Source organism: Apteryx mantelli, chromosome Z (assembly GCF_036417845.1).
Source record: "Apteryx mantelli isolate bAptMan1 chromosome Z, bAptMan1.hap1, whole genome shotgun sequence".
Classification (NCBI taxonomy): domain Eukaryota; kingdom Metazoa; phylum Chordata; class Aves; order Apterygiformes; family Apterygidae; genus Apteryx; species Apteryx mantelli.
The window spans coordinates 24431017-24443252 of record NC_090020.1 but is presented as its reverse complement, the minus strand read 5'-3'; the positions used below and the strand labels follow the sequence as shown (position 1 = coordinate 24443252).

The 12236-nt window shown below is 40.9% G+C and overlaps 1 protein-coding gene across 1 annotated transcript; it reads left to right on the top strand.

Annotated features, from left to right (window-relative positions):
- The first annotated feature begins 342 nt into the window (after window positions 1-342).
- On the top strand, window positions 343-5331 carry RPS6 (ribosomal protein S6). The gene is made up of 6 exons (XM_067315550.1): window positions 343-442; window positions 1131-1262; window positions 2232-2442; window positions 2833-2979; window positions 4180-4337; window positions 5189-5331. The coding sequence occupies exons 1-6, from the start codon at window positions 437-439 to the stop codon at window positions 5282-5284; spliced, it is 750 nt and encodes a 249-aa protein (XP_067171651.1). The 5' UTR covers window positions 343-436; the 3' UTR covers window positions 5285-5331.
- The last annotated feature ends 6905 nt before the right edge of the window (window positions 5332-12236 follow it).

Sequence of the window (12236 nt, the reverse complement as noted above, 5' to 3'; positions counted from 1 at the left end):
GCAGCACCCATGAAGTCCTGAAAATGGCTCGGGACCAAATGAACACCGCTGTCTGGCTGCCGGCCTCAGCGTGGGGAATTAAGTGCACTGCTTTCAACAGGGTTTCAGCCGGGGAGGCTGACCCCCGCCGCTCCGCCCGGCGCCCTCCGCTGAGCGCACCGCACGCCTCCTCCCCGCCGCCATTTGCCGCGCCCTCGGCGGCCCAACACCCATAGAGCACCCGCCTGCCACGAGGCACAGACAGGCCGGAAGCCGCCACCACTCCCCCGCCTCCACACGCCCGCGGTGTCGCCAGCAATTGGGCAAGCCTGGTCAGGTGGCAGACGCACGGCCCCCGCCCTTCCCCCGAGGGCCGCTCTCGCGAGATTTGGTGGGGCTATGTGGGGGCTGCGGGCGGAAGTGCGGCCTTTTCCCGCGACAGCTTGGCTCGGCAAGGATGAAGGTGAGGCGGCGGCGACCGGCGGCGCCGCCCGGGCGGCTGCGGGCGCCCGCCCCACAAATGGCCCCGCGGCTGCGTGCGGGGCCGCCAGAGAGGGCGATGGCCCGGGGCGGCGGGGAGGGAGCGCCGCCGTGGGGCGGATGGGGGCGGATTGCCGGCGGGGCGACATGGCGGCCGCGCGCGCCCCGCTCTTCGTCTGGTGCCTCGGGCCCGGCCGCGCCTGCCTCGGCGGGGCCCCGCCGGTGCTGCGGCCGCGGAGACTTCTTGGGTCTCCGCGTCGGCCCCCGGCCGCGGGGGCAGCAGCCGCGGCTGCGTCGCTGCCTTCGTGCTGCGGCCGCAGCTGTTACGAGGCGGCGAGCGCCCCGCAGGGCCGGCGGGGGAAGGGGCGCTGCTTTCTACTGCCCTCGGGCAGGCTTGCCCGCTTGCAGGCCGCTTAGGGGCGGCCGAGCTTTGGGAAAGTCACTTTTTCGCGTAATTGAAGCAGTTGGTCAGTCCTTGTTGACTGAAGACAGACCTTCCTTGCTCATCGACTGTACAGTGACAAGGCCTTGCTGGTACGTAGTCATGTGAGTAGATAAGGAGTTGCATCTTTGAAGTGTTAAGATGAAATCAGCATCTTAATGGTATCTTTCTATGAACACGTCCTGTGAGATGATTTTACTGAATCTTTGTTTTTGTTTATTTTCATTAGCTGAACATCTCTTTCCCAGCCACTGGCTGCCAGAAACTAATTGAAGTGGACGATGAGCGCAAGTTGAGGACATTTTACGAGAAACGGATGGCCACAGAGGTCGCAGCTGATTCTCTTGGCGAGGAGTGGAAGGTAAGAGCTAGTGGAAAATCTGTGTCAGAGCTGTGATCAAGCAGCTTAAAAATCACAAAATATCTCTAGAATAAGCTACCATTACACTAGACTGCTTGTATGGTAAGCTTGTTACTCTTTTGAATTCTGTACTGAATTCGGTTATTAAGCTTGCCTGTTTTGCTGTATTACTGCATTGATTTATACATATTCTTTTTTTTTCTAATCTACATGTTTAGATTATCTTGCTGCTCTTCCCAATAGACTGTTGCTTTTGATCTGGTTGTCTTAAGCATGCAAGACAAATTAAATTTGTACCATAATACTATTGACTCTTCTGTTACTGAACAAATTCAAAATTACTTCCATTGTGCTTAAATTGCTGTTAGCATATGAAAAAAAAACATGTTAAGCCTGATCGATGGATTTAGAGTAGTTGAGTCTTGATATGGATAATCAAACAGAACTTGGGTAAATTGATCTTTCTGCTGCCATCCCCACAAAAGGAGGAATAAAATGCTTACTTTTCTCTTCCTTTTTACCCAAATATCCCAATATAAACCATAATATCAATTGTTAGTGTTGTATGCATTTTTTGAGTTTGTGATGCTAACAGGCTTGTTAAGTTTAGAGCTAAAGAACAGAAAAGCTAGGTAGTAACGAATAAAGTATAGTTTTTTATAGCTTAGGTAATTTCTCATGTAGTGGAGGATTGTATTATGCTACTTCTCTTCAAGTATATATTCAATAAATATAGATCCTGACCTGCAGGAGTATTTTTCAGACCGATGTTCAATAAAATTCGTCAACTGATGGGATGGTGTTGGTTAAAGGAGAAGTGGCTCTGTGTCTGCCCTGACAGTAGCTTTTCTTGAGTCACTGTCACAGTGCCTGAACAGTTGATTTAAACAGTATGTTGCGATATCCATTACTATTCCTTAAAGCAGTAGAGGTATGTGAACAACTAAGTGTATTTCTCTGCTTTCACAGGGCTATGTTGTCCGAATCAGTGGTGGTAATGACAAACAAGGCTTCCCCATGAAGCAGGGTGTCTTGACTCATGGACGTGTCCGCCTTCTGCTCAGCAAGGGCCACTCTTGCTATCGCCCCCGAAGAACTGGAGAGCGAAAACGCAAATCTGTTCGTGGTTGCATTGTTGATGCCAACTTGAGTGTTCTGAATTTGGTCATTGTGAAAAAAGGTAGGAATCTGGATGAAGCCATCACTAGGTAGAAATCTGCATCTGGAAAGAGCTTGCTTGCTCATGAATGAGAAGTTCTGTAGAATGCATAATGCAGGCCCAATTTCAGGGTGTAAATGCATCTTGGAATTCCTTCTGAGCATTACATTCTTTAAATTTTGAAACTAGGCTACTTCTGAATTGAAATGCTTTTGTAACTGCCAGCAGTGCGATTGTGTTAAATCAGAAAAGTGTAGTTAGGGATGGCAGTCTTGGCAGGTGTATGCCAAAGATTATTCAGTATTCTTTTGAGTTTCTGTGTATCTTAAGGTTAAAATTACAACTCACCAATTAAACAGAGGTGTTTTAGATGTAGACTTAATTAACATAGCAAAACTTCTTCTGTCAAAGGTGAAAAGGATATTCCTGGACTGACGGACACAACTGTACCTCGTCGTCTTGGTCCCAAAAGGGCCAGCAGAATTCGCAAACTGTTCAATCTCTCTAAGGAAGATGATGTCCGCCAATATGTTGTGAGGAAACCTCTGAACAAAGAGGGTAAGAACTCAGATTTTACCACCCTTTTGTAATTGATCAGGGGAAAGGTGGCCAACCTAGTGCAGTGAACAAACCACACTGCCTGATAACTCACCCACTACTGCAGTTAACTGTCTTAGGTATTTAAACCTTGTCAACCGTAGGTTGTGGATAAGAAGTGGACACTTGCCTGTTTCTCCCCATTTCTCTCTCCCTTCTCTTTCTGTATCTTATATTTTTAAAAAATTTGGTGGAATCTCTAATTATATTTACTGATGCTCCAGAGGATAGCCCTAAAATATTTTTTAGTAGAATTAGGTTGAGATGGAATATTTTTGAAACATCAGTGTTTGTTTAGGGGGAGAGGGGAAGAGCAAAATGTTAATAGGTGCTGTTGAGACTTTTTTCCCCCTGTTGCATGTGACAGTCTGAAATGTCTTGGGAGATCACTCTGTTTTTCCCGGTCTCTTCTTGCAATCTAAGATTATAGTTCAGTGTTCTGTTCCGTTTGATGAGATGGTACAGGAAGGGGGGGGAGGATTTCAGAGAGAGAATATGATAGTGCTTGGACAGTATGGAAAGTTCTTGGGTAAACAACTGCTTGTTGATACGTTGGCTTTGATGTCACAAGAACTATATTGTCTATTACAGGATGGAGTCCTGGTAGACAGCATTTTATTGCTTATGACTACTAAAGTCACATAGGGTTGAATAATCAAATTTTATAGATGTACGTTTGAGGTTTTTTTGTTTGCTCATTATGGCCTGTGTAGCTTTGTCTTCTGGAGATTAAAGTTTCAGAGTGTGAAAAGCTTTTAAATCTGAAAATACAACAATTTGTTCTGAAAGCAAGATGGTGGCTTTCCATCTTTTACTACTTCAGGTCTAGGGGAAATGATTAAAGAGGTCTGCTGGGAAGCAAGGAATTCTTCACAAAACTGCAGGGAGTTGGAGATACATTGCTTCACTGCTATGTTGCTGATGCATAGTCTTAACAGTGTTGACTTGTTTTGTTGATGTTAAATCTGACAGTAATTGGTTATTCTTCCTGTGAAATATGCCAAGAGACTGAACTGTGTGTTTTAAGTTAGTATAATAATAGTATGTAAAATAGTATTATTGTTTACAGTAAGCAGAACTTAAGCATCCCCTAGGCAACTTAAAACTAAGGCCTTTTCAGAAGACAATCTGTTGCTTCTACTGATGAGTAGTTTTCTTTAGGCAAGAAACCCAGGACCAAGGCTCCTAAGATCCAGCGTCTAGTGACTCCTCGAGTTCTGCAACATAAGCGCAGACGTATTGCTCTGAAGAAGCAGCGTACTCAGAAGAATAAGGAGGAAGCAGCAGAATATGCTAAGCTCTTGGCCAAGAGAATGAAGGTGCGTGTTCCCTCATATTCAGCAATATGGAGTATATTACTCTGTAGGATCAAGAGATTTGCTGAACTTGACTGTACATGTACAGCTGCACTGTACCTAGCTAATTTCAGAACTATACTCTCTGTATTATGTATGACATTCAGAATGCCAGAATGTGAGTATAAGCGCTCCCAGTCAAAAGCATTTTCACAAGAGTTACTATCCTCTCCTGACAGTCATGGACCAGACTAATTTAACCACTCTTCCATTTCTCTGAGGGCTAATTTTGAAAAAAATGAGAAACAATTATGGCCTGTGAAGATAATCAGGCTTTCAGTAGCAATTTTAGCTTAACAGTCTTCTTGTGTGGTGCTGACCCAAGCATTTGGAGTGACTGTGAGGAAACAGGTTCCAGCAGTTGACCTGGATGGAAAATAACTTGGTAAAAGCTATGCATGTGCATGAGTTTGAGCTTGAACATAGAACAGCAGTGACTGGTTACACAGTACTGTTAGAATATTCATCAGTACTTTAATATTTCAAGACTTCCAGACTGGCATTGACTGAAAGCAGATAGACCTTTTGTATGTTCTGAACTCTTCAGCAATATTTTTTTTTTACTCTAATTTTGGACACCCTTCAGTATTGTGCCAATATACATGGTCTGTACAGGTTTGGATACCTGCAGAACTCCTTTCATCTGAAAAGAAGGGAAACTGGATTTTGCTTTAATTACATAAAAATGCATTTTTCATGGTAGTTTCCTTCAGGCTGCATTTATGCAGCTTTTAGATCTCTTAAAGAAATGCTTGATCATGTGCAACATCTCATTACTCATTTCATGCCTTTTTTTTTTTTTTCTTCCTCTCCAGGAGGCCAAGGAAAAACGTCAGGAGCAGATTGCTAAGAGACGCCGTCTTTCTTCATTGAGAGCTTCTACATCTAAATCTGAGTCAAGTCAGAAGTAAAGATGTACATGATAATAAAAATAAACCCTTTTTGTGGTTGACTTTCACTATGAGACTTTCCAGTGCATATTGTTACTGGTCATCTCCTAAAATAATCAGTCCTTTGGACAAACTGCATCATACAGACTAAGCTACAACAGGATTATTGGTCTTGATGCAGTTATCTTTTGACAACATGTAATATATATTCATCTATTTGGTGAAAATTTCCAAGTTAAAATAGCCTTGCCCATACATACTGATGTTTACAAGCAAGATCTACCTGTAGGAGCAAAATGCTATGTTGCAATTCAGAGGTGTCTATAGGAACTAAACTTAGGCTAATCTTCAGGAGTAGTGGGTAGAATTCATTTGGTTTTGTTCAGTGTTTGTTGTAAGGACAAGGACAGTGTTTCAAGATTAGGAAACAATTCACTTGCTTTTGATACTGAGCATAGGATAGTAAAAAACTGCAGCCTTCATTTGATTCTGGGAAGAGTTGAGTGTATTTCAGCACTTTCCTCCTGAAATAAGAACTGAGGACTGACCAGGAGTAAGTTAGCCATTGAAAGGTTTGATGTTGGTATTTCACTTAAATGTAAAAACCCTGCAGCCTCTATTTATTGTATTCTTAGACTGTACTTTGTGCAGATCTAGTACTCAGTAAGGTTGATAAGAATGCTGCTGTGATGTGTGAATACATTTTAGGTGTTGAATTTAGAATGAGTTGTGGCTAAACGGGTTGTTTCATGGTGCCTTTGACCTGGTAGTCAGCATCCATCTCAGTTCTCACTTGGATAAGTGTTTATATTTTCAGTATAAAAGCCTCAGTACATTAAGTTTTTATCAACACTGTAAAAGCTATGAGCGCATAAGCATTTTCTTACTTTCTTGTGGGCATGGCAAAGCTACTTCAGGCAAGGTCTTACCTGACTTGCTTGAAACAATTTTTGCCTGGAATGTGGAATCCAGAGTCCTGCAGAATAAAAGGTGCAGAGCAAGAGACTTGATGGCAGTAGATTAAAGGCCTAGAAAGGTCAGGTAGTGTTCTTGAACTTCTAGTTTGGATTAGAGTGAAAGGATACTGATCTGAGGTGAGGGTAGAATTTCCTACTTCATGTATTCATGCCGCAGATGTCTCAGACCAAGAGAATTATTTTATAATAGAAAGCAGTTGCTCCACATTGCCATTTAAATTGTCTCACAGCTTGAGTGTTCAGATAGAATTGCATAGACCATTTTTTAAACTATGAATGTGTTGAGGACATCAACTACATATCCCCAAAAAGGCAAAATAAATCCTGATGTTTGGTTAGCATTAATAGTTTAACCAGTTGTACTAGCATTCTTATTTAGCTCGTGTTAATTTATAAAAGTGAATTTTCAAAAGGTTACAAACCATTGTACATGAGATGAACTAGGTACCATCAGCATATTTTATGGAGCCTGTTCAATACCAAAAGTTTCTGTTACAGCTTAACTTCTGAACAGGAAGCTTTCTTTTCTCCTATGTAGTTAAAATAACTGGATAGGCCCTGTTAAACCTAAACTTCCCTAAAATAAAAACACCACCATTAACATGTACACCAGTAACTCTAGTATGAGAAAACATGGGGACTGTCTATTATCTAGCAAAAAATATTTTTTATCACATTTTTAACACACTGGAAATACTTGACAAGCAGCAACTTGTACCCACAAATTACTGTCAAGGAAAAGATCATCTCATCTTGGAAGAATGAGATAAAAACCCACTGACCAGGGAACGCTGAGGACTTAATCCTCTGTAGAACTGAAATATATGTGGCTACTTTCTTATGCATTCTAACCTACTGTTGTGATTTCATGCCCCAATAGCAGATACTTGAACATGACTAAAGGGCACTTATTCTGCTCAAGTTCATGGAGTACTGAGTTTAGTGGGTCCTAAAAGAGACCCATGTTCTTAGGAGGGTGGCACTGTATAACCTAATGAGAAGAGACTTGATTTCTCCTGCGGCAGAAAGGCTGTCAGCCTCAATCTTCCAAACAGTGCTCATACTAGTTTCACTGCTTTAGGTAAGTATCTATCTCAGTTACATTAATTAGTGTAAAAGTAAGCAGGCTGCTGGTTACCCTTGCCAAACTGTCCATGAGAATGCATAGCCGTATCTGAGCCAGGAAATAATGTACTGAGCCTAATCCTCAATAACAAAAGAACCTTTCCTCCACCATTTTCCACCATTTGTTTCTTTGGCTCTTTCTTTGGAGTTGTGCTGCTGCTGCTTTCTCTAGCCCTGGATTTGTAAGTAAGTAAGTGCCATAATGTAGGACCCAAGTAGGTACACAGTAATTTTAGGACATGTATGATTCAAGTCTCCAAGCCCAGCTCAAAAAGAGTAATGAGGGAGTTGTTTATATCCCTGTGTGCACTTTCCAGCCTTTTCCCACAGAGTGATTTGCAACTTAATGTCTCCATGACCCAAGGAAACAACACAAAGTATCTACAGCTGTAATTATTGTTTATACTAGGCAAGATTTGAATTCAGATAGTCGTAGAACTACAGAAGAGATGGGAAAGTAAAAGGCCAAAGGAAAAAAGGCTCAAGAGACCTGACCATCCCTTTGAGCTCCTCTCCAGAAACCAACTTTGACTCTTCTACAGTTTCTGGCTGCCACCCATCCTCACAGAACTGCTGAAGTTGACAGGCACCTCTGGGGATTGTCTAGTCCCCTGCTCAGAGCAGGGTCAGTTACAGCAGGTTGTTCAGGGCTGTGTCCAGCTAAGATTTGAGTATCTCCAAGGATATATTTCAGTTTGTGCCCTTTGCCTCTTGTGCTGTCACTGAGGAGAGGCACAGCTGAGGAGAGCCTGGTTCTGTCTTTTTTACTGTCCCTCATCAGATCTTTATACACATGGAAAAAATTCTCCCAAGCCCTCTCTTCTCCAGTCTCAGCTCTCACCCTCTCCCTGTGTCAGCTGTTTCCACCCCTTAATCATCTTTGTGACCCTTTGTTGGACTTGCTTCTGCAGTTCCACAGCTCCCTTGGAGCTGGAGAGCCCAGCACTGAACCCAGTACTCCAGATGAGGCCCCACCAGGGCTGAGTAGAGAAGGATCACCTCCCTTCACCTGCTGGCAATGCTCTTCCTAGTGCAGCCCAGGAGGCTGTTGGCCTTCTTTGCCATGAGGGCACATTGCTGGCTCATGGTCACCTTGTTGTCCACCAGGACCCCCAGGTCCCTCTCTGCAAAGCTGCTTTCCAGCTGATTGGCCCCCAGCCTGTACTGGTGCATGGGGTTATTTGCCCCAGGTGCAGGGCTTCATATTTTCCTTTTCTGAACTTCAGATTCCTATCTGTCCACTGCTCCAGCTCACAAGTTTGTGGTTCTTAGTGTATTCTTCCTTGAAGATATTAGCTGTTTGTTCCTCAGAACGGGGGAGAACTGGCACTAATAATATGCTGATGGCAGTTTGGAACACACGAAGGAACAGAGCTTCTTTAAACCATCCCCTTCTGTGCTTGCCTTCTGTCATCACAGCCCCTCAGGTTTCTAATCTGTGGAACAGAAAAAAAATTCACTGTTCCCTCCTCCCTGCAGCTTCAAACTCAAATCCTATGTTCATGCTTCTTCAGGAACTCCTCAAGTGCAAGCTTTGGTTCCTGCCTCCTTACTACCACCACTGTCAGTCTCAGGGCAGTTCCAGTTAAATCTTCCTTGGAAAAAAAAAAAAGAAAAAAGAACTCACAGCAATATTCTGACAAGCATAGCCCCAAACCTGTTCCCAGCTACCCAATCAGTGATTCTTTTCCGGGTCAGCAGAGAGCAACAACTCAACCACCTTGAAGCCAGGGTTCATGACATTGAGATTCTGCCTCCCTCAGCATGGTTTTCAGTTTTTCCCATCTCTGCAAGTCCTTTTGCTTGCATATGGTGCCTCAGAGCCATCCTCCCTCACTAATCAAATCTCCCCAAGCAAATCCCATCCCTTCTCTTCCTCCACCCCACCACTATACTAGCCCTTTCCCACCACTGAGAATTCACTGAGGCGTTACAAAAACTCCCACCAGGCAGTCAAAAGTATTTGTGCTTTGTCTAATTAGAGGCTGCATTTGCATTTTAAGATTAAATTTAGTCAAGTAGATAAGTGCCAATAGCAAAAAAGAAGCTGAAGAACAGAAATTTCACACAGGATTTGTATGTATTTTATTTTGGGAAATACATTAAAAAATGTTTCTTACTCTAAGATGCCTATACAAAATTCAGAATACACAGAGTGCCCTTTTAAAACTCAAGAAACATTTGTCAAATGTACAAAAACATTATAGAGAAATACTTGTTAATCAAAGCATAGTAAATGGATGCCATCTTTCAACAGTTCAAACAATCTCTAAACCAGTGCAAATTTTATTGCATTAATAAAAAACTTTCCAACTCACTTAATAAATTCTTAATTTATTCACACTACATCCTTTTATCCCCATTAAAATACAGTTGTATCCCCATTAAAAGAGTTGTATCCCCATTAAGAGTTGTATCCCCATTGAAATACAGTTGTATCCCCATTGAAATACAGTTGTATCCCCACTGAAATACAGTTTATCCTAAGCTCCTTAAAGGAGCTTAATAGGCTTCTAAAAACAGCAAACAATCCCTTTTATTTGCACCATTGATTGATGCAGACTGAAAGATAAAAAAAAAGAACTGTTTCCTCATATGCATCATAATAAACGGCACAGTAAAAACAGAACTAGAGTCCAATTTAAGTGCTGAAACTGAACTGTTAAAAGTTACACAGGCGTTTTGTTCTTTTTTAAAAAGGTCCATGAGAAAAGGTTGATAAACGGAAGGCACCTTAAAGTTTTGATTAGTTAAATGGGGAGGAAAAAAAAAAAAACAAAAACCTTTGTTTCTAAATTTACAGTTAATGTGAATAAGACAACTTCCTTACCATTTAATGAAAGTTATCTGCACTGATGCAATTGTTAAGAGTTTTAAAAAGAGAAACTACTGGGTGGATTCTTCAGTTAATTTATTTTTAAGAATTTGTTTTAAAATATAATTTATATGGTCTAATTTAATATACACTTTGAAAATATGCCCCTATGCTGCAGTTAATCAAGGAAAGCAGTATACTCAAGGAAAGGTATATTCTTTTAGCTGAGGCAGTTCAGAAAGCCATTAATTCACAGTTATAATGGAATATAACTACTCATTTACAAGTGCAATGTAACTTGAGCTTAACCAACATGAAATTTCACTTAGAACAAGATTAAGTTATTTGCAAAGTAAATGAATTTAGTTTAAAACACATTTACTAAATAACATATTTTCCTATTAAAATTTTATTCTCTAAACTTGAGTTACACAATATGAAGACAGGATATGGCTATAAGTAACATACAGATGCTTCTAGTAACATGAAAAAGCTAGTAATTATTATTGTGCCAATACTGCAGCTGTTTCAGTCTCCTACATATTCTTTGCACACAGAATTTTGAAGTTGATTTCATATTCATTTACAGCTATTACATCTCGGTAATGTGTTGGAATATCAGTACACATGCAGAAAAAAATCGGTCACTTAAAATTCCTGATTTTAAACTTCTAAGACTCCATTTTTTCTTTTAGTTTTCAAAAAAAAAAAAAAAAAAAAAGCTATTTTCATACAACTACACAAGCCATAAGTAGTTTTTTTGTAATTTGATCAAAGATGCAAAATATGTCTTCTCAGCATAACTGACTGCCATTCAACATTGTTAGGGCAACAATTCAAGGAAGTTTTCTGTGTACGTTATTCCAACACATACTTTCTAACATCTTGGGCTTTTTTGATACTCCATAAACTGTTTGCCTCCACATACGTAACCAGTTTGGTTTGCACCCTCACTTTGTGCAACCCACTGCAGGTTTTCATTTCATTCATTTCATTATCTGCAACCACTCTATTAAACCTTATACATGGGATTTCTGTAAGATATACAATAGAACCACCTACTTAATAATGGCTAGTGAGTTATATGCCAGACTAGAATTTTTGGAGGCAAGAGGTTTCCAAATGAGCAAAATGTTACTTTTCCCACTTCCATTGAGAACCAAGGCTAAACTCATCCATATCTTCTCTCCAGCACTCCTGACCAGCTCATTCATGCATCAGAGACTTAGAATTTGGATTACTAGGGATGTGAAACAAATCAGAAGCATTTAGACTAGAAACCAAGTCATTCCTATGGAGCCCAAGAAGTTTATGGTATTACTGATTTGCAGAGAAGAATTTACTACATTTTTAATGCCTCATCTGCAGAAAGACAATATAATAATAAATATAATGCATTCACAAGAGTTTTGAAGATTTTTCCCTCTTAATTTTTGGCTACATTTTCAAGCATGTGAATATTAATGAGCCATGTTAACCTTTTTTTAAAACAAACAAACAAACAAAACTCTTTTCTTAGCCATGCTCAGAGTTCTTTGCACATTCAAATAAGGAAAGACTAAAAATCTTAGAACGTCTGTGCAGGAACACCTGCAGTCTCTGCCTGTTTGTAGGAGACAAAAATCACAGGAGGAACAGGAAGTGCCATCATGCATTTGAAAGCAGACACAGCAACATGGAAGTAAACTATGATAATTCGTAATTCATTTCAAATTTTTGTGAATTTTTTTTTTTTAAAGGATCTTCTCAGATGAAAACTTAATAAACCAACCAATGTCACTGGTCTCCTTTTTGATCTGAATCATGATTTCATTCAAGAACCAGATGGATAATCAGGAATTAAAATCTAGGCATTAAAAAAATCCAAATTCAAAAGAATAAGCCCTGACTTAAGTAAGTACTGCTATATTAAAAAAGTTAATTACAGTAGACACATTCATTACTTGAAATAATTCCACCCAGGACTTTCACCACTCTGAAATCCAGGTATGCACAACAGAAATAGAAGCTTGTTTGTAGTGTAGAGAAAAGCGCATATGCAGGAGCAAGTTCAGTC